The sequence below is a fragment of the Ovis canadensis genome, chromosome 12 (genome assembly GCF_042477335.2).
Source record: "Ovis canadensis isolate MfBH-ARS-UI-01 breed Bighorn chromosome 12, ARS-UI_OviCan_v2, whole genome shotgun sequence".
Classification (NCBI taxonomy): domain Eukaryota; kingdom Metazoa; phylum Chordata; class Mammalia; order Artiodactyla; family Bovidae; genus Ovis; species Ovis canadensis.
The window spans coordinates 66,909,360-66,932,277 of record NC_091256.1 but is presented as its reverse complement, the minus strand read 5'-3'; the positions used below and the strand labels follow the sequence as shown (position 1 = coordinate 66,932,277).

At 39.8% G+C, this 22,918-nt stretch overlaps 1 protein-coding gene across 19 annotated transcripts in view; it reads right to left on the bottom strand.

Annotated features, from left to right (window-relative positions):
• Nucleotides 1-22,918, bottom strand: part of RABGAP1L (RAB GTPase activating protein 1 like) — a 726,983-nt gene that overhangs the window by 24,432 nt on the left and 679,633 nt on the right. For 10 of the 19 annotated variants that reach the window (XR_011247784.1, XM_069546100.1, XM_069546102.1 and 7 more), the window contains 2 exons: nucleotides 13,643-13,735; nucleotides 2,901-3,011 (listed from right to left, as the gene is read on the bottom strand). Coding sequence is in view for 17 of the 19 variants with exons in the window: in XM_069546100.1 (XP_069402201.1) it covers nucleotides 2,901-3,011; nucleotides 13,643-13,735 (204 nt within the window). In the remaining 2 variants the exon portion in view is untranslated. Of the gene's footprint in view, nucleotides 1-2,900; nucleotides 3,012-7,216; nucleotides 7,565-13,154; nucleotides 13,459-13,642; nucleotides 13,736-22,918 lie in introns of those variants that run through there. The other 9 variants (XM_069546103.1, XM_069546104.1, XM_070289247.1 and 6 more) reach the window with 2 other exon arrangements.

Genomic DNA, 22,918 nt, shown 5'->3' with positions numbered 1-22,918 from the left:
CGGCATGTGGGATTTTCCTGGACCAGAGGTCAAGTCTGCATTCCCTGAATTGGCATGTGGATTCTTATCCACTGCACCACCTGGTAAGTTCCTCTTGTAGGAACATTTTGATGTATTTCTGTTTCCCTGTCGGCCTTTTTCCTGTCACAAGGTAGATTCCAGCCTCCTTTCCTTTCCTCCAGGTTGGCCCTAGGCCGGCATATATCCCTTGCAATTTAGATCTAAACATTATACACAGATAAATTTACTCTTTTAAAAATATTATATCATTATCTTCTCATTGTTTTTAAAAATTATTCCAAAAATATATTTTACAGATGTGCCTTCATCCTTTCTTTCCATTGGACATATACTTTATTTTACTTTTTCATTATTGTAAGTAACACTGCAGTAAACAACTTTGCTTTTATATATTTTCATGCAAGTCTTTATTTTTATAGGATAGCTTTCCAAGTAATGGTAGATATGCCGGTTGCCTCAATTTATAAAATGGAAGATTACCTGCTTAAAGGACTCATTAGGAAAATTAAATGAGATGATGCATATAAATTGCTAAATAAAGTGCTTGGTGCACAGTAGGAACTCAGTAAATATTTAACTTCATTATTTTTTCACTTTTTAAAGGCTCAACATACAGCAAATACCTTTAACTCAAAACTTTCAATTTACAACTCTAACTCATTTCATTGCATCCCTATGAAGTCTAACTACCTAAAACTTTTTTCCCTTTTAGATTTATTGAGATAGAGGTGACATACAGTGCTGTGTAAGTTTAAGGTGTATGAAAAAATGACCTGAATTAAATACATCGTGGAATGATTACCACAACAGATTTAGTGTAAAACTTTTTCATTCAGCTAGCCATCTTAAGAAAATGATTAATGGATAAAATATTCAAAATGGCAGAATCAAGTGTCGGTCAAGGTCATTTGGAAAGTTAATATGGAGCCAAAAATTTCATTATAGTACTGAGTCACCACAGTGGTCTTACTTATGATAGAAGTAAAACAGTCAAGGTCATGCTGGGTCAATGACCCTGTTGAAAGGGACCCTTCTGCCTTCTTTGGTTCTTACTCTTAGTCACACATTTTTCATTTCACCTCTGACAGCTTGCAACTGGCTGCAAAGGCAATCCCCACCCCTGATAGGGCTGCTGTTTCTACCTTCTACATCCTGTCCCAAGCAGCACAGTTTCTGTTTTATTTTGAAACTCCAGTTAGTGCTGACTCCTTCAGCTTCCTCCTCTCCACTTTCAGCACTTTTCTTAAAGTGGTTTTTATCTCCCATCTTACTATGGCCAATCCTAAAGGAAACCCTGAATGTTCATTGGAAGGACTGATGCTAAAGCTGAAGCTCCAATAATTTGGCCACTTGATTCAAAGAGCTGACTCACTGGAAAAGACTCTAAGGCTGGCAAAGATTGAAGGCAGGAAGAGAAGGGGGCAGCAGGAAATGACATGGTTAGATAGAATCACTGACCCAATAGACATGTGTTTGAGCAAACTCCAGGAGACAGTGAAGGACAGGGAGGCCTGGTGTGCTGCAGTCCATGGGGTCACAAAGAGTTGGACACGACTTAGCAACAACAACTTACTGTGGTTAAAACTTCTGAGCTGCAAAATTAGCTGTTTATATGGGAAAATGAGTTGTGGCAGGGACCACTTTTAAACATTAAAAAAAAAACCTTCCATTTTAAATATCCAATCATACTTATATTATTAATGGATTTGTATTTTAAATATTGCCAAAGCATAGATAGAGTACAGGTAAAGCCTCTTTTTTTTTTTTTAAAACAGATTCAGCCATTCTAAGTTTCAACTTTTGTGACCCCATTGGGAATACTCACATTTTAAAAGTTAGAAAATAGTATGATGATTTTAAAACTGTGCAAGATTCCTTCTATACTGCCAATTATTTCCAAAGACACTAGCAATGGAAAAACAAGAAGTCCTAAAGCTATGAGTACTGTTGGAAAGGATGAGGAAGTTAAAGAATTTAAGGGTTTCTTAGCAACAGCTAATATTTATTGAACACATACTACTCTAGCGCTTTACTTCATTTATTCCTCACATCTTCCCTATGAGGGAAACACTTTTTAAAACCTACAGGTAGGTTAAGGATGGCCCTGGGTCATGTGATTAGCGAGTGGTGATGCCAGGACTGACACCCAGGCAGTCCTGGCTTTCTGCCCCTAGGATGCCTGTCACTCCACCAATACACATATCTCAATGTACATGCTTCATATAAAATCCTCATGTTTCCTGTAGATGAGAAATCTTGGAGCAAAAAGTATAGTAACTATAAATGTTAGAGTGGCATTAATATACTCCTGGTGACTGATATTCTCAGGTAATGATGCTGTAAGTCCTTGGTTTAGGAAAAGAAGAGATTAAAAGGGCATCCCTGCTGGCTCATCCACCTGCCAATGCAAAAGACCTGGGTTCAATCCCTGGGTCGGGAAGATCCCCCAGAGAAGGAAATGGCAACTCAGTCTGGTATTCTTGCCTGGGGAATGCCATCCATGGACCAAAGAGCCTGGCAGGCTACAGTCCCTGGCACTGTGCAAGAGTCAGACACCACTCAGTGACTAAAACAACAAGAGATTAGGAGGAGAGACACCAGAGAAGCTTGGAGCTATTTCTTTTTTTAAGTATCTTACACATTCTGCTTGAAAATGACCAAAACCCTAAAGGCTTGTGTTTTTCATCATCTCCAAGGAGTATAACAGTCCCCTCCCACCTGCCACTCTCTCGCATGCCACCTACCCATTCTCCCATCAAGCAGCTGACTCAGCATCAAGCACAGAGCAAGCCCTGGTGGGACTGCTCTGAGAGCAACTTGGTCCTTGCCCGGGAGGAGGTCACCACAGTCCTATTTCTACCTAGTGAAACCAGGCTTACTTGATCCAAGTCATTCCGCAGAGCAATCTTGCTGGTTACTAGTTCATGAGCAAGGTCATCATTCTCTTGTTCCAACCTCATGCTGGCCTCCTGTAGTCTCCGGTTCTCCCTCTGCAGAAAAAGAGCAACAGCCAGAGGTGGGCATTAGTGCCTGGACATACTATCAGATACCAATGGAGCTGGCGAGGAAAGACAAGCGACAAAAACAACAAAGTGAACTTTCGAAAGTGTCAGAAGGAGAAGGCGCAAGTGGCACAGGAAGGCAGGACTGCTGTCTGGGAAACAACGGTGGGTTAAGCGAGCGGTGCAGCTGCAGAACTCTACCCAGTGAAACTTACAACCCCTTCCGCCCCCCAGACAGGGCCTCATCATAAAAACCATGCCACGAAAAGCAAACTTTCCAAAGCCACCCCCAATCCTGTGAGATTTTCAGAGATCCAGAACACAGACACAGGCAAGTCTTTGCTGGAAACATGCATGATAATCCCACCCTGGACCACAAAGGAAACTGCAAGACAGTAGGGATGAAATTGGGTAAACCACTAGGCATTTCTCTGAAATGTTTTTCCCATTTCAGTGTTTAAATTAATTGAGTATATTTAAGTTACACAGTTTGGTCTGTTTTGCTATCAACTGATATTTTCATTCTTTTTGGATATGAATGCATTTACTTTTCTGAAGGCCAATTTCTTTGTTGGTATGAGCAACAGTCCTTATGATAATGTCTCAAAGTTTGTTTTGCTTAAAAAAAAAAAAACAACTTCAAATTAAAAGATTCTGGGTAAAATAAATGGCTGAGTTGGGTTTTTTCCCCCCTTGAACTCCCAGAAAAAAATGTGAAACAGCCATATGATGAAAGAAGCAAGTCACTCATTCTTATGAAGCATGGACTCCCCTTAACCAGTCATTATATACTGTGTACATTCACTCTATTTTTCCAAGAGCAGTTTAGTGTCCTCCATTTCAAAGTATCAAAAGTGCTGTCTTTGCTATTGTTAGCAGTTACAGATAATTCAAAAGAGAGCTGACAGGAAAGACATCAATGTGATGAGACCTTCCTGTTTTTCAGATTTACACTCCTAACAGCATTTTCTGCAAGCGCGGCAAAAAGTCAAGACAAAGCAGTGTTGCACAACCAGGAGACGAAGCTACGCCCTGGAAGGCAGTGTATCAGCCTGCAATGGGGAACAGAGGGGTAGACGAGACGGAGGGGCAGGGAGTGAATTTTATCTTCTATAGAACAACCTGGACTTGAAAATAAAAAAACCTAATTTTTTTCTTTTTGTCTTTTAGAAATGGGCTAAGAAACAGACGGTAAGAGCAAAGCCTGAGACTCTTCATGGAGGCAGAAGATCCAAAAACTGGGCCAGCAGAGAAGCCAAAGAACAAACTTGCACTTTTGACTCCACTCAGTCAACAGGGCCCATTTCTGTCTCTTCCTTTGGAAAACAGACTGGGATAGCTGGGAACAGTCAAAACATTTTTTAAAAGGAGGGCTACTGAAAAAGAAAAAAACAATCCCAATACAGTGTTAACACATAAGTAAAAAATATCTAAAGACAGGAGAAATGTGTATGCTGTCTTTGTAGGTATTAATGCGTTGTTTAGTCGCTAAGTGGTGTCTGACTCTTTTGTGACCCCATGGACTGTAGCCTGCCAGGCTCCTCTGTCCATGGGATTTTCCAGGCAAGAATACTGGAGCGGGTTGCCATTTCCCTCTCCAGGGGATCCTCCCAACCCAGGGATCGAACCCGCTTCTCCTGCACCGGCAGGGGGACTCTTTACCACTGAGCCACTGGGGTAGCCTGTATGCTATCTTACGGGGAAAAAATCAGACAAGTAACTAGAAAATCCCATTTTTATAACAACTCAAATAATATTTACTGTGGATAGTGGATTATTTTTATTGTTGTCTTTTTTTGTTAATGTTTCCAAAATTGTCTACAATAAATTTATAATACATGTGTTTAAAAAGTTGTTAAAAAATAAAAAGTAATTCAGAATATCAATTTCATTGGAGAGGATAAAATGCCAAAACAAGAATTTTTTTAAAGTTTACTCTTAATAGAAGCATGTGCAACTATAACGGGTGCTTCTCTGTGACCACGGTACAATGGAACCCTCAGAACTGGCACCTTTCCAGGAGCCCTTCCCCAAGATACGTTCCTGAAAAGATCGTGCACATACCTGTAGGGGAAAATTATACCCCTCAAATACTGTATGTGTCTATATTTGAATCTTTCAATCTGTGCTGAAGTCATCCAAATTCTAACAGGGGATAGAGATTAGTCTTTCATTCTGATCTATCAAACTATGACCCCTTTTTGTGGGAACAACTTACATACTGGGTGGAAACTCAGATTGAAAAAATATGGTTCAGAAACTTTTGCAATAAACTCCCTCCTTGTCAGGAAGAAGCAGCAATATCCAGCACAATTTCATCATAACATATTTCACAAGGCAGAATGCTTCAGGCCAGGAAGAGATTTTTCTCATTTCTTGATAAATCCCTTCAACAGAGACCATGGTAAGATGACTTGAATACCTATTCCCAAGCGTCCTATTTCTCCTGAAGTTGAACTTGGAGGTCTCCAAGGCACAAAGAGCTCCCTCAACTATTTATTTACATTGCATTAACTTGGCACAAGTGGAAATGTTGCAGCTACCAGGTTTTCACATTACAGTGTCAAAGGCTTAGAACCAAGTTAAAACAACCTCCAGGTAAGGGGTTTCCCTCATAGCTCAGTTGGTAAAGAATCTGCCTGCAATGCAGGAGACCCCGGTTCCATTCCTGGGGTGGGAAGATCCGCTGGAGGAGGGATAGGTTACCCATTCCAGTATTCTGGGTTTCCCTGGTGACTTAGCTGGTAAAGAATCTACCTGCAATCTCGGTTCAATCCCTGGGTTGGGAAGATCCCCTGAAGAAGGGAAAGGCTACCCACTCCAGTATTTTGTTCTGGAGAATTCTATGGACTATAGTCCAGGGGGTCACAAAGAGTCAGATATGACTGATCAACTTTCACTTCACTTGAAATGCATACAATACAATGCTAGTGGACACACACTTTGCTCAAAGAACTTTAAAAACACACCAGGTAGCTACTTCACTATTGATTAGAGATAAATGTCTGATGGGTCATGTCATATCAAAAAGAGGTATGAGCGCAGCTGAAACTTGACTGGTCATTTCCTATTACCATGGTTGTCACCACTCGAACCTTTGACACACTGCTCAGGGGGTGGGGTGGTAAGGGGAAGATCTGGGAGAAATTATGGGTGTCTGAAGGTCTATTAGGCTTCCCACGTGGCTCAGTGGTAAAGAATCTGCCTGCCAAAGCGGGAGATGTGTGCTCGATCCCTAGGTCAGGAAGATCCCCTGGAGTAGGAAATGGTAACCCACTCCAGTAGTGTTGCCTGGATAATCCCATGGACAGAGGAACGTGGTGGGCTACAGTTGGCTCCTGGGGTTGCAAAGATTTGGACATGACTGAGCACGCACGCACAAGGGTCCCTAAAAAGCCAAATAGCCTAGGGGGGCAAGCCTACTGGCTTTTGCTCTAGCAAGAAGCTTCAGTTCAGTGTCTGCAAAGCAAGCAGCACGGTGGGGAGTGTGGACCCCTGCTCTGCACTCACAGACACGTGGGGAAGCAAGCTCTGGGGCCAAAAATGCAGTATCGTCCTCCAAAGTATGAACCTGGGGGTGGCCAGATGGAGATTTTCCATGGAGAACCTGCCCACACTTACCATGGGTTAAAGAAAGACGACATGACTTGGCTGTCTCTTCCAGCCTTTCCGAGGAGTCAGAACTGTTTTCAGAACTGACTGATTCAAGAAACAGTTTGCCTTTATACTAAAGAAGGTAGGTTAGCTTTGGGAAAGGTAGTAATCTTGCCTGGTTCATTCTGAAATGTTGGCAAGGGCGTCCACCAGAAGTGGACTGGAAGTGGCCCCCTAACCTCAGCCAGGGCAGAAATGCTCACACGCCACACGTCTGCCCGAGCAGATGTGCTGACCGCTCAGAGCCCATAGACAACACAGGCAAATTGCTTCCCTTGCCTTTTGGAAAAGACTACAGGAGACGATGCTTACATAACCCTACAAATTCACATCACACTCTTGGAAACCTCCTCTATGTCACACAATTAACAACACTTGCACAAAAAGCAGACAGCAACTTTTCTCCTTAGTTTCGTCTCCTCTTGCATAGGAGACGGGTGGCCAGGAAAGCTGGATTAGTATCTTGGGGGAGGAGGATACTGCATTTTTCGGAGAGACAAATGCTGATGTTACAGACACACACAGACAAAAAAACTTACCTCCTCAAAAGTCACAGACCAACTATCGTTTTCAATCATAGGTACAAAGACAATTGAAAAAAAAAAAAAAGAATATCCAATGAAATTGCACACCTACTAATACAATTAGGAAATGGTGATAACAAAAAACAGACACTTGGTAATGCTATTTTGCTCTGTTGTTTTTCCTTAGAGTGTCATTTACTCTATGCTCTCTCCAGGACAGCTAACGTTTGATGGAAGAAATTATACTTGAGGCAGCCAATGGGAGCGAAGAGTGATACACTAAACTCCTCCTTCTCCACACTGCTATTTGCAGTCCGAGTGACTGATGCAAACGCTGTCTGTGGAACTATTTGCAACTAGGGTGTGAGTTGTTTACACTGTGTTGTTAAGAACTGGGTGGAAGGAACTTCCTTCAATGACAAAGCCAGAAACCTTGCAAAATATTTCATCCTCAGGCATGACAAAGCCAGCAACCTTGCAAAATATTTCATCTTCAGGCAACGGAATTACATTGTTGGGCAGGGAAATGCAAAAAAAAACGGAGGCCCCAGGTCTCCCTGGTGTCTGGGGATTGGAGTTTGGGTGAAGCAGTATAAGGAATGGTGAAAATGATTTTTTCTAAGATGAGAAACCAGAGAAATGTGAACCAGCAATCAGAAGAAAATAAACTCAGCCTTAAAGGAAAAAATGATGGGGAAGCAGGCGGCTTTATAAACTCTAGCTCAGTATTTTGGGTGTGCTATCTGCTGCTATAATGAATTCTTGGCACATGCTTTTAAAGACATTCCAGGGTCTGGAGAAAATGTTTCCCTAAAAGACCCAGGGCAATTTTATTAGCAACAACACACTCAGCTCTCACGTTCCTTCTTCTGGGTACCTCTTTCAAAAACCTTGATAGTCATCAAATTCAAATTTCATCAAACAGTTTTTTGACATTCAAAGACAAATGCCTATAGACAAAAATGTTTAAATGTCTACAGTGTAGATGAAATTTGAGAAAGCAAATCTGGATATCTGAAATCATTTCATGCTCTTCCTTCACCCAGCACAGCCAGTTTTATCTTTCTGGTGGAAATTTAAACAATTTAAAATGTCAAACTAAAGAGAAAATCTTGTCAGTAGTAACTAACTGGCAGTTGGCAAACCAGACTGAATTTCTTTTAGCATTTAAGAACCATCTTAGATTATACTCTAGCACAGGGGTCAGCAAACTTTTAATGTAAATGCCCAAACAGTAAATATTTTAGGCTTTGTAGGCCATATGGTCTTTGTTGCGGCTACTCAACTCTGCCATTGTTGTGTAAAAACAGTGATAGATAATAAGCATGCGGCTATGTTCCAATTAAACTTTATTTACAAAAACAGGCAGTGGGCCATATTTGGCCCACAGGCCATATGGTTTATAAATCTCTCTACTACTCTAGCGTATAAATCAAATTTCTAAAAAGCAAATGGGTTACAGATGATGTAGAAACAGGAGTGTGATGTAATTTTCCAGTCACCCTCCTTTAACAGGAAACAAGATGTGCTAAAAATTGAAGAAAAATTTTGGAGCATTAATTCTAAAGACCATTGATAAACATACTGAGAGATTCTTAATATGCATAACCTTTATATCTCCCCTGAGTGTTAAGTATAACTCAATCAGCAGACAAGCATCATCAGAAGCCACCTGCTCCTTCTTAGCTAAGTGGCTCCAGAAGCACCAAGAGAGCTTAGGCTTGCCTTCTCCACCATCCTACAGCAGTGTGCATGAGTTAGCCAAGAGCAACGAGGAAAAGAGTGGCAGCATCCGAGGTTTAGAATTAAGTTGTCACAGACAGAAACCCTTCTCTTGACTATCACTGTTCATTAAAAGCATGTGATTTCATAACAAATATTTCCAAAAGCCTGTAACATCTCTGTGATGTGAAAAATAATAAAATATGTTTATTTTCACTGGATGAAAAACATTTTTCAAAGATGGAATCACTTCTCTTGACTTCTATGAGTAAGGAAGGGTCCGATACGAAAACAAAACAAAATGGGGCGGGGGTGAGGATCATTTTTTTCCAGATATGATTAGTATTATTTAAACTTTAGCATACTTTTAAAACAAAATATGATCACTGTTGTAAATTATTTCCTTAGATATGTAAGGATAGCATATAATACAAGTACAAATTAAGCTTTATTTAGAAAACCTTGTTTGTACTATTTATAATTAAATAGTTTAATTTTAAATTACATGCAGGGACAACTGCTCTACAAAAATTAGTATGGGCAAGTAAAACCTTCTGTGAAATTTCAGGAATCATTTTCTTTCTGTTTGAATTACATTTTAGTTTTTTTAAAAAAGTACTATGTCTAACCTCAAGAAAGAAGTTAAACATTCTAAATTTAATTATACTGAAAATAGATAAGATCCTTCAATTAGAAACTACATATTTATAATACTGTCTCCCAAACCCAAGAGAGTTTTAAACATTCCTGATTCTTTCTAGGATTTGCCCAACTAGAATACGTAATAATATAACCTTCATTACACTTTGGGAAATTCACTCAATTAATTAGCTGTGCTTTTTGAAGGCTTAACTCACATTTGTACAAGTAGTTCTTTCTTTAATTAAACAAGAAAAGCATATCATCTTCTAAAGACAGATGAAGGCTGTAGTTCTCTAAAATTGCCATTAATGATTACATCATTAGAAAACTAACTTCTCCCAAATGAAAACAGTTCATCATCTTAAAATAAAAAATATTTTAACTTCTGAAATTGATAACCACCTATTAGGTGCTTGGCTACTAATTTTTAAAATGACTAAAATAGCTATACATATCCATGAATGTTTGTTTTTTAGGGATTTATACAAAGATGAAAGTACATGTGATGTATTTCTACAGACAACTCTTTATCTTCTATTTCACTTAATCCAAAATTTATAAATATGTAAACCGAAACATCAGAACAAATGAAAATCACTACACAAATCTGGCCAGGTCAAACTTAAGAAGGATAATAAAAGAGGCTTATAATAAATACTGTGCATTCTTCTTCCAATAAAGTTTCCTTTCTGTATCTTGGAATCTAGTCATGAAGATAAAACAGAAAGAGTACACCAGAGGCTGTAAGCAGTCATTATAGAACTCACTGAGTTTCAAATACAAACTAATTCCAAGATCAGATAGCACAGGCACTGTGCATATGTGTGCAATGCCTATTTATAGGTTTTGTCTATGTGCATATGTATACGTATATGTATATAAACATACACACACACACACATAAAGATGAATCCATCATCCACTTTTGTTGGCTGGCCTTTCCCTTATAAATATGAGTACATATAGGATCTATAGTCATTGATTAATTCTGACAGGAGGTCTCCCTCCTTTAAGTATGGTTTCTGCACAGGTACCTCTGGTATGACTGAGGCTTATGAAAAAAACATGGCAGGCAGATGTTAATTCTCTTGGGACATTTAGCTTGGCGGGGTTTTTGTGTGTGTGGGGGGGGGGATATAATTCACATATCAAAAATTCATCTTTCTAAAATATACAATTCAGTGGTTTTTCTACATTCTCAAAGTTGTACAACTGTCACCATTATCAAATTCCAAAACATTTGCATTGTGCTTAGGGTTCCAAAATTTAAATTTATACCGACGCCATTTCATCAAGTGTTAGCTACAGGTAAGTATGCTGACATAACCTCAAGAGTAGATATTTTCATATGTCATAAAAATGACACAAAACACATGTTTAGATAGACACAGCAAGAATGTGAGTGCTGAGAGTTATCTCTACATTGTTGGATCTTTAAATCCATGTCTGGTTTCCCTCAAACAGCTCTTTTAGTACCCCACCATGCCCAGGTGAAACATCATCAAGCTGAAAAAAAATCTCTTGGAATATCATAAGGTATGACATTTCTGGGTCTTTTTTTTAAATTGACACAACCTTCTTAATTCTCTTGAATTAAACTAGGGGGCAAACAAGGCATTTTAAACACTACAGATCCTAACTGTTGAGGAGGGATTGTTAGTGAACTGTGTAAGTTCTGACTCAATGCCTTCAAAGATCTTCCCCAAGTTATTCTTGAGAATTTTCATATCTAGGTTCCCAGTCCCTGGACATGAACAGTGAATTATAAAGTGCTTATGCCCAGGGCATAGATCTTACTCTTGACAGGATTAAATTTATAAGATGCTAAAATGTATTTTCTAAGGTACTTTCCTAAGTTAATGAATACAACTGTAATTAGCTTCTTAAACTAGATATTGACTATCTGAAAGAACAAATCTCCTGATGGGTGAACACCCTGTGCTCAATTGTCACCTTGAAAATGTAATTATAATGTGAGGACCATAACTTTACCAAGTTTATCTCCAGTACAAATTTTTAGACATTATTAAAAGGGTATAGGAATATTAGCTGAATGATGCATTAGCAAGCTACTACAATAATACAAAAATAGCTATAGAGGATATCTTATATACATAAATAGAGCATTGAAGCTGAAAAGTAGTACCTGTGTTCAAACCAAAGGCCCCAAAAAAGTTTAATTCTACTTTGACTCCTCAGTTAAAACTGTACACATCAATAGTATATATGTGATAGTCACTTTTAAAAAAAAATAATATGCATTATACTATTCACTTATACGTACCTGCTTTGACACAAAAAGGATATAAGAAACAATAACAAGTTCAGTTCCAGATTGAATTTGAATACACAACTTTAGTCTTTCATTTCCCTGTCTTCTACTTAAAGCGCCCTTCCCAGACGTCACTCAGAATGGTGCAAGCAGCGGGAGAGTTCCATTTCGGATTCTTAAAAATATTTTATAATGACTACTTCAAAGCTTTCCACAGCAGCATTCTACATAAGCTACATTCAAATTGGTTTTATTGAGGGGTGGAAACTAGCTTCCAACTAGGAGTACTTCATATGGTAACAGTTATCTGCATAGCAGTGGGATTCTACTGTCAGCTAGTTTTATAAACAAAGGGAGAAACATACAGACGTTCGATTATTAGGTAACAATACTTGGGAGAATTAGGAGAAAGATAAGTGAGGGACTGGTGGGGCAGACACAAATTAAGGGGATATTATTCTAGTAATAATTGGGTAATTAGAGGCGGCAGGCCTAATAAGGCTAATAACAACCATTTCCTGAACACCAACTATGTGCTGGGTACTTTGCATACAACATACCTCATCTTGGCAACAATCCTGCAAGGAAACGTGTATACTACACATTTTACAGATGGGGAAGAGGTCCAGTAATCAGTCCAAGGTGCTGAACAGTGGCATGGGGGTTAACATCCCCAACTTGGACTCCAAATCTTCTCTCCTTTTTCAGAAAGTCAGGGTTTGAACTCAGATCTGACTACAGAATCCATACACACCTTTCACCACTCCCCTGTGTCAACGTTCCATGCTATTCAAAGCAATAGCAACAAGGCGGACTGCTTGACTGCAGTGGCCTGTGCCCAGTTCTCTGCCTATATAAAAGCAACTCTAGCTACAGAAGTGGAAGTCATCTCTCAGTGAGTGGCTTCATTAATGATGTCATCACGGTACTTTTTTGGGCAAGCTGTTTCAGCACGGCTGGGACTCAGTGTATCAATACAGTATTCTCTTATCTTAATGTGCTGATGTGGAGAGGGAATCATCATATATCTGTAGGAATCTGAAGAATCAAAACATGCTGAAGAGAGACACTAATATTTCAGTCAGAACAAAGTAATGTGGGGGTCAGTATTTCCCCAACACTGCTTTTATGGAAACTGTTGCTAATTACCATTGAGGACATCTTTATAACCAGCCCAATTTTTTTTTTTTTAAGTACTGCAACTAACTGGGATATTGAACTGAATCATTTTGATTTTGGAACTGCACTCTGTAATGAAATGTCACTGTTTTTTATAAATTTGTTCGTGGAAATAAATGTTGCGACAAACACCATGACTGTGCTCAATATACCTTTGTGGTTTTTATTCTTTACTTTTGAATGAGTTTGTATCTTTAACATTGGCTACAGACAGGGGTGAGTCTGAAACATTCTCGGGCCAGTCTTGGAACAGTTCGCCTTCTAACAGTCTCTGTGGATGTACCGTGCACAGCTAAAACCGTACTTTGCCATTTTTCTTTTTTTCTCATTTTTGAAAGTAGTTGATAGCCACTTTCTCTCTTTTCTTTTTCCCTTTCTTTCAGCTTCTTATGAAGACTCCCAGTATAAATGCAACAGGTGAAGTTACCTACAAATATACAAACTGAAAGAAAAGAAATATTATGTTTGGCTACTCAGGAGTCTCCTGAGATGAAAACATACCTGGACATTGAGCAAAGTCACAGTTAACATCAATCAAGAAGGAATAGAGGGAACGAATGTCCCCCAGTTGCAGCTTTAGGGGAAAGAAGATATTGGCTCAAACAGGTGACCTGTGTCTCCCATACCTTGTATCTATCCATTGGGTCTTCCTGCTGCAGCTGACTCTCTCGCATTGTCTGATATTCTTTCTCATATTTCTTTAGCTTCTTGGTCGGTACCTGCAGGGTTGAGAGGAAAACCATGTTAGAAAAAAATCATTTAGGAAATCATTTTCTGATGTGTTTCCCAACGAAGTCTCTGGCTTGCTAAAGGAGGACACCTGACTCAATGTAGGGTGGAAATCTAGACTCCCTGGTGGGGCAGATGGTAAAGAATCTGCCGGCAATGTGGGAGACCTGGGTTCGATCCCTGGGTTGGGAAGATCCCTTGGAGAAGGGAATGGCTACCCACTTCAGTGTTCCCGCCTGGAGGATTCCATGGACAGAGGAGCCTGGTAGGCTACAGTCCAAAGAGTTGGACATGACTGAGTGACTAACACTTTGACTTTTAAAGTTTTTCTGTAAAGGTCCAGATAGCGCATATTTTAGGCTATGTGGGCCATACAGTCCAGGGTACAACTGTTGTTACTATACAAAAACTGCAGATAGGTGATATACAAACAAATGAGTGTGGTCATGTTCCAACAAAACTTTATTTACCAAAATAAGTTGTAGTTGGTCCATGTCTGTTCTACAGCATTGCTGACATAGCATTCCTTTCTCTTGTTAATGTATTTAACCGTGCTATTACTTCTGTTAACTGCTTTTCTTAAAGTAAAATTCATTCTTCTGCCATGTTAAAAATCATAATTATTATTTTATAAAAAGACTGAGCAACAAAGAAGAATTTTTAATGGAACCTATATACTGGAGAGAAAGCAGATTCTAGAATTGGTAGGCAAACTATTTCTATTTCATAACGGTTGTCAAGAGAATTAAATGACATTAAGTATCTAAAGTAATGCCTGGTTCATGGGATTTTTAAAAACAGTGTTTCTAGAAAATATTATAAAAATTAATCCATTAGAATCTGTCATATATTTTATATAACAGACTAAGTCTACTTTTAGGTTATTCTTGAACAATCAAAATTTACAGAATTCCTTTAATCATCAAAATCTCCCCTTAATGTTTAGGTCCTAACATGAAGCTAAAGTTTTAAAAAGAAAACAAGTGTGTTACTTGGCTAAATTCTTGGGGACTCAGTGAAGGCAAAGACCATGTGTTGGTGCTCCTCAGCCTCCATCATGACATCTACCAAAGTAATTGGCCCCTAGGAGGCCCTCAACAGATTGCTTTTTGTCAAGTTCAAAACCTGGCATTTAGAAAACATGTAAGTATGTATATGAGAGGGCGAAAGAGAGGATGGAAAGCAGCAGAAGGAAAATAAAATAACTTATAGTTTCCTGGGATAAGGATTGTTTCAATTCTCTCGTATTTGGCCAGAGAATTTGTCAAATAAAAAGCAAAGACACTAGGTTATTCTAATTACTTTGTTCTTCCCATCCAGGCACACTGTGAGTACTGGAATTATCTGCTTTTCATCACAACTGGGAAGTTTCACACACTCCAAGCCCATCAGGTAGTATAAATCATTCAACAATCACATGACGACAATATTCATTTGGCTAATGGGGACTGCCTACCCAGGAAGACAAGGAGAAAGGACGCTTTCCAGCATGTTAACTGAATTGCAAAACCATTACTGAATACTGGCATAAGAAACTCTAATCTTTACTACTCCATCTCCAGAGACCTTCAACAATACACTGTGACCAATGCGAGTGCCAGGCAGAAAAATGCCACCTGGCAACAGAATGGCCTTAAGATCATTGAGAAACAATGAGGAAAATATAAATGATCATGTACTAATAAAACAGCAACAACATTATTATTCTTGACTTTGAGAGGGACAATTTTATCCAGTTTTCTTTCCTCTGTACTTATCATATACTCTGAAAACCAAAAACAGATTCTCAAGATGAAGTGGCAAATCACTGGAACTGCAGTCGCCTGAAGCTGGGGAGAAAAAGGAAGAAGTCCCAGTGTTTTAGGCCATGAGAGGGGTTTCCCCGGTGTCCCTAGGAGGAAGGGTCAAGGGGAGACATGAAAGGATTTGTGAGGAGGAGGGAGCCTACTCCAGCAGCCACTTACCCACAAGATGAGAAGGAAGTATGATACAATATGTAAATATTTTTGTGTAGCTGAATACCGGTACCACTGGGTACCAGGTTGAACACCAGTCCTGCACGCATGCTAAGTTGCTTGAGTCATGTCTGACTTGTACCCTATGGACGCAGCCTGCCAGGTCCCTCTGTTCACAGGGATTCTCCAGGCAAAAATACTGGAGTGGGTTGGTTGCCATGCCCTCCTCCAGGGGATCTTCCCAACCCAAGGATCCAACCCAAGTCTCTTTTGTCTCCTGCACTGGCAGGAGGGTTCTTTACCACTAGTGCCACCTGGGAAGCCCAGGAACATCTGTCATAGGAGGAAGCATTTTCTACATGGTTCGGAAATGGATTCATTCACCAGTAAGTCAATTATATATTATAAGCTTGTCTCTAGAGAATTTCTTCTAAAACTGTTTTTATTTTCAATTGAAACTATTTATGACTGAGGGGTCTTTGTTAACATGTAAAAAACTGTCCTTTTAAAAGTCAGTCTTGTTACTTATGTTAAGAGGTTCATTTCAAAGTGAAATATTTTAAAAATGCATTAAACACCCCTCAATAAGCTAATCCTTTCCCATCTGGCTGAGATTCTAGGATGTTTGGCTTCATCTTGTTCAGGAAAATAGAGCAGGTTCCCAGAACAATATGTTGCTAGGAAACCTTCCAGGCTTATTTATCTTGTGCTGTGGGGTGATATTGAGCATCCACCTGTGATTGGCACAAAGTAAAAGGGAAAAAAAGGTGGAGGAGGAAGGAGAGCTGATATGAAACTCCTGTCGTTTATGAGATAATCAAAGAAAATAGACAGTTGTGGTTTTAAAAACTGTATTTCAGGACAAAATTGATTTTAGGGAATGTAATATTAAAAAACCTCTTCAGTAAGTAGTTTTAATTAAAAACACAGAAAGTCATTAAGAATTATTAAAATTTAAACAACCTACTATCTCAAGAGTATTATAGGTATCTTTTCCCTTAAGTTACATAAATTTAATGTAATTGTGCACTTGAACAATGAAATTTAAAGTATAGGGAAGCATATGTGTAGGTTATATGCAAATACTATGCGATTTTGTGCAAGGGACTTGAGTATTCATGGGGTTTGGTATCTATGGGGGGTTCTGGAACTAATTCTCTATGGATACTGAAGAATGACTGTAATTACTAATTTGCTTTCCTCTTTCTCAAGGTTAATCAAACTGGCCTCAGTAGGAGGTACAGAAGAAGAATGAATAAGAATACAGTAGTTCCCTCTCATCCACACTGGCTGTCAGACTGCAGACAGGACCAAACTCTACATACACTCTATTTTTTCCTATACATAGGAACAGTAACAATAATAATTATAGAACAATCATCACATGCTGTAATAAAAGGGTTACTTGGACACAAGCACTGTGATACCAGACTGCTGATCTGATAACCAAAGTGGCTGTTCAGTGACTCCTGGTGGGAACGCACTGTCGATATGCTGGGCAAGGGGATGATTCACATCCTGGGAGGATTGCAGCAGGATAGTGGACCCTAATCAGAACAGCTCAAAATTTAAAACTTATGAATTTTTCATTTGTTCATTTCTGGAATTTTCCATTTAGTATTTCAGGACTGTAGCTGAGTAGGGTAACTGCAACTTTGGAGCAACTACTGTATGCTCAACATTCTGCATTTCCCATGCTCTCTCTCCTTTTCATTTAAAGCACTGATTTCCTGTTTTTATAGAACTCTGATAGAAAACATACATATGCATATACAAGTTTTTGTTGTATATCAATTAATTTTAGGTGAATTTGTCTTAATAATCTTTACTTCGGTAATCATGCCCCATCTAGGTTATCACCTCTCTTCATATTTTTATTACATTATTTTGAATACCTCTGTCCATGGGATTTCCCAGGCAAGAATACTGGAATGGGTTGCCATTTTTTTCTCCAGGGGATCTTCCTGACCCAAGGATAGAACACGCATCTCTTGCATTGCAGGCAGATTCTTTACCACTGGGCCACCCGGGAAGGCCTTTGATCAGTAGTAATCAGCATTAAGAAAAACATGAAATGCCTTCATGCCAGAGAATTTTCTAATAGTTTTAGAGGTATAATTTAGAAAACTCTATATTAGAAAACTATATTTAAGCCTCCCAACAATTAGGATAAATTAAAAAAAATTTATTTTACAAATAAAATCCAAGTAATACTGGGAGAATATTTGCCCAAGAGAGGTAACTTGCCCAACATCATATAGCTGGTAAATGAAGTCAGAAATAGGATCCTGGCAGTCTGCCTGCAAACTCTATCCTCTTTGACCACTTGGATCTACTGCCTGGGACCAGATGATTGACACAAAGCTTCTCGAGAAGTTGACAGTCTAGACATAGTGCTAATTATGTGTCTAATTACCATACAGTTTCATAAGTCCAACAGCAGATGTTCATAAGGGTACAGGATGATCAAGAAGAAATTTGCTGGGGTAGGGGGAGAGCACCTCAATAAGGAAGATTTTTCATTATGACTGGTTTATGTAAACTTCCTTGCCCAATCAAACATTCCTGTACTTCCCTTTGCTAATTTTTAACAAGGGGCCACTCATTTGTAAGAGGCATTTATTTTTGGCTTGATGAATCTGCTTCTTTATTTTAAAAATAAATACAAAACTATTTACTAATCTATACAAATGCTGGCAAAGTAAATCACCATGTTTTAAAAAGGCTGATAAGATCTAGTCAATATTTTTTTCTGTTAGAGGTCTGAGTGCCTAAAAAATTAACAGGCCAAAGGTATTAACTATTATGCACTGCTGCTCTTACTTCAGATAATTTCTTAAACTAAACATCAATGATTCTAATTTAATATATTAATCACTGGATAGAGAAAAACATAAATAAGTAGTATAGCACCACATTTCTTGGTTATGGGCGGGGGGCGGTGCTCAGACTGAGAACTTTTTAATTGAGTCACTTCCATCAAGATCTGTGAACAGAAAGTGGATCAGTGGCAACCGAAATTCTAATAGTAAGTTTGCAGAAACCTAAAGGACTTAGAATGAAATAACTGGGAAGAAATCAAGAGGAGAAGACATCTAAGAAGAGGGAGCATGTCCTTTAGGCTTCACTTCACCCTCCTCCTGGTGCTCAGCAAAAGAAGCTACCCTGACTCTTTTTGACTTTTCAGTACAAGAATACACAGAAGAACTGTACAAAAAGGATCTTTATGACCCAGATAATCACGATGGTGTGATCACTCATCTAGAGCCAGACATCTTGGAATGTGAAGTCAAGTGGGCCTTAGAAAGCATCACTATGAACAAAGCTAGTGGAGGTGATGGAATTCCAGTAGAGCTATTTCAAATCCTGAAAGATGATGCTGTGAAAGTGCTGCACTCAATATGTCAGCAAATTTGGAAAACTCAGCAGTGGCCACAGGACTGGAAAAGGTCAGTTTGCATTCCAATCCCAAAGAAAGGCAATGCCAAAGAATGCTCAAACTACCGCACTATTGCACTCATCTCACACGCTAGTAAAGTAATGCTCAAAATTCTCCAAGCCAGGCTTCAGCAATACGTGAACCGTGAACTCCCTGATGTTCAAGCTGGTTTTAGAAAAGGCAGAGGATCCAGAGATCAAATGGCCAACATCCGCTGGACCATGGAAAAAGCAAGAGAGTTCCAGAAAAACATCTCTTTCTGCTTTATTGACTATGCCAAAGCCTTTGACTGTGTGGATCACAATAAACTGTGGAAAATTCTGAAAGAGATGGGAATACCAGACCACCTGACCTGCCTCTTGAGAAACCTGTATGCAGGTCAGGAAGCAACAGTTAGAACTGGACATGGAACAACAGACTAGTTCCAAATAGGAAAAGGAGTACGTCAAGGCTGTATATTGTCACCCTGCTTATTTAACTTCTATGCAGAGTACATCATGAGAAACGCTGGACTGGAAGAAACACAAGCTGGAATCAAGATTGCCAGGAGAAATATCAATAACCTCAGATATACAGATGACACCACCCTTATGGCAGAAAGTGAAGAGGCACTAAAAAGCCTCTTGATAAAAGTAAAAGAGGAGAGTGAAAAAGTTGGCTTAAAGCTCAACATTCAGAAAACGAAGATCATGGCATCCAGTCCCATCACTTCATGGGAAATAGATGGGGAAACAGTGGAAACAGTGTCAAGACTTTATTTTTTGGGGCTTCAAAATCACTGCAGATGGTGACTGCAGCCATGAAATTAAAAGATGCTTACTCCTTGGAAGAAAAGTTATGACCAACCTAGATAGCATATTCAAAAGCAGAGACGTTACTTTGCCAACTAAGGTCCGTCTAGTCAAGGCTATGGTTTTCCCAGTAGTCATGTATGGATGTGAGAGTTGGACTGTGAAGAAGGCTGAGCACCAAAGAACTGATGCTTCTGAACTGTGGTGTTGGACAAGACTCTTGAGAGTCCCTTGGACTGCAAGGAGATCCAACCAGTCCATTCTGAAGGAGATCAGCCCTGGGATTTCTTTGGAAGGAATGATGCTAAAGCTGAAACTCCAGTACTTTGGCCACCTCATGCGAAGAGTTGACTCACTGGAAAAGACTTTGATGCTGGGAAGGATTAGGGGCAGGAGAAGGGGACGACTGAGGATGAGAAGGCTGGATGGCATCACTGACTCGATGAATGCTAGTCTGAGTGAACTCTGGGAGTTGGTGATGGACAGGGAGGCTTGGCATGCTGCAATTCATGGGGTCGCAAAGAGTCGGACACGACTGAGGGACTGAACTGAACTGAGTACCAGGAGGAGGGAAACAGAGTTAATTTCCCCCAGGGTACTTGGAGAAGACTTTTGAGAGTTCCTTGGACTGCAAGGAGATCCAACCAGCCAATCATAAAGGAAATCAGTCCAGAATATTCATTTGCAGGACTGATAATGAAGCTGAAGCTCCAATACTTCAGCCACCTGATGCAAAGAACTAACTCATTAGAAAAGACTCTGATGCTACAAAAAATTGAAGGCAGGAGAAGGGGACGACAGAGGATGAGATGGTTGGATAGCATCACTGACTCAATGGACGTGAGTTTGAGCAAGCTCCGGGAGATGGTGAAGGACAGGGAAGCTTGGCGTGCTGCAGTCCATGGGGTCACAAAGAGTTGGACACAACTGAGTGACTGAACAACTGGGGGAAACCTTCAGAGAACATAAGAGCCTACAAATGATTATTCACTGTATGAATTTTTACTGAGGTATAACTGACATATGACATTCTATCAGTTTCAAGATATATGATCTGATATCTGTACACACTGCAAAATGATCACCGAATTCAGTCTAGTTAACATCCGTCTCTACTATTACTCTCTCACTTCATCTTGTGGTGAGAACTTTTAAGATCTACTCTCTCAGTAACCAGAGAAGGCAATGGCACCCCACTCCAGTACTCTTGCCTGGAAAATCTCATGGATGGAGAAGCCTGGTAGGCTGCAGTCCATGGGGTCACTAAGAGTCAGATATGACTTCACTTCCACTTTCACTTTTCACTTTCATGCATTGGACAAGGAAATGGCAACCCATTCCAGTGTTCTTGCCTGGAGAATCCCAGGGACGGGGGAGCCTGGTGGGCTGCAGTCTATGGGGTCGCACAGAGTCGGACACGACTGAAGTGACTTAGCAGCAGCAGTACCTGCTCTCAGTAACTTTCAAATATGCAATGCAGTGTTAACTATGGAGACCACGCTGTACGTTACATTCCTGTGACTTATTTATTTACAGCTGGAAGTTTGTACCTTTTGACCCCCTTTCACCCATTTCACCCCCACCACCACTACCGCCCCAGCCCCAAGCCTCTGGTAACATTAGCTGTACTCCAATACTTAAGGAATACAGTGGTTTAAGGAGGTGAGGACAAGAAAAGTATTTATCTCCTGCTGTAATTCTAATGTAACTCCCAATGTTATAGACACCAAATTACTCGACACACTTTTCCTGAATTCACACAATAGTCGACAATGCTGCACTTTCTTTCATTGCGTCAGGCGTGCTCAGCTTCCCCAATTACTCAAGCCTAATGGTGCACACTCCAGTGACAGGCTCCTGTTCTCACTCATGAATAATTGCATGATGTGAGTCACTTTCCGGCATTTGTGGGTTACTCCTGAATGTAGTGTGCTCATCACAGTATCTATGAAAGCTTCTGAAATATTGATTTCTACTTTCATTACCACGTTCTAATATAATCTGTCTGGCCCCAGCACTGTAGCAACTCTAAGAGACACAGCATTTTATAGAAACTGCTTATCTGTTCATTTCTAATTTCTCATCTCTAGGCCTATAAATCTAATCTATGTACTATTTATATGGAACTTCTTGGCACTTCTGCTCTAGAGCTTTCCTATCAATAAATAATACCTGGAGGTAATTTCTTTATTATTCACGTTTTGACAACTTCCAAATTTATAGTGCCCAGCCCAAGACTTCTACTGAGCTCAATCTACATAATTCACTGTGAATTTCATGTATTTTGGATGTTTAATATTTGAGATGTTTTCAATCAGGAGACACAACGTACCCTCTATACCCCAACTTGCTCTTCCGTGGTTCACCCTCAACAAGATGCACAGGCCAGAAACCCAGCAGTCACATTTGGGCTGGGTTTACTAGGTCCATTCAGTAAGTTGAGCAGACTGAGAAAGACTAAGTGACATGCAGAGGGACCAAAGTAATGACCAACCCCACGGTAAGGTGCCTTTCTGACACCAAAGGTAAAGCCTTCATCGCAGTATGTTATGTGTCTGTCATCCACCCAGCACACAAGGCTCTCAAATCCAAGAGCCTTGCTAAGCTTTATCAGTCACCTGCTGCAACTAGCTGAGCGAAGCAACTGCAGGATGATGGAGATGCTCTATCTTAACAGCTGACTGGGAGATAGTGAACCTAGGATCTGTGCCATCTTAACCAGCACAAAGCAGGGACTCAGAAAACTATAAACAATGTCAGCCTGAACTTTCTGGGCAAGCTAGGAAAAAAAGGGAAGGTCAAATAGACACTGAGGTGATTGAGCCAGGAGTTTCACTCTGAGAGAAGCCTGCTTAAAATTCCATAGTCTCAAGAGGGAGCAGATTGAAATGATATATTTTCTCCTCTCCCAGCCTTCTGAAAAAAGCACTGAGGCATAAACAACTCAAGAGATTTACAGCTTAAAGCAAATTACCTTAAGGTATTGGA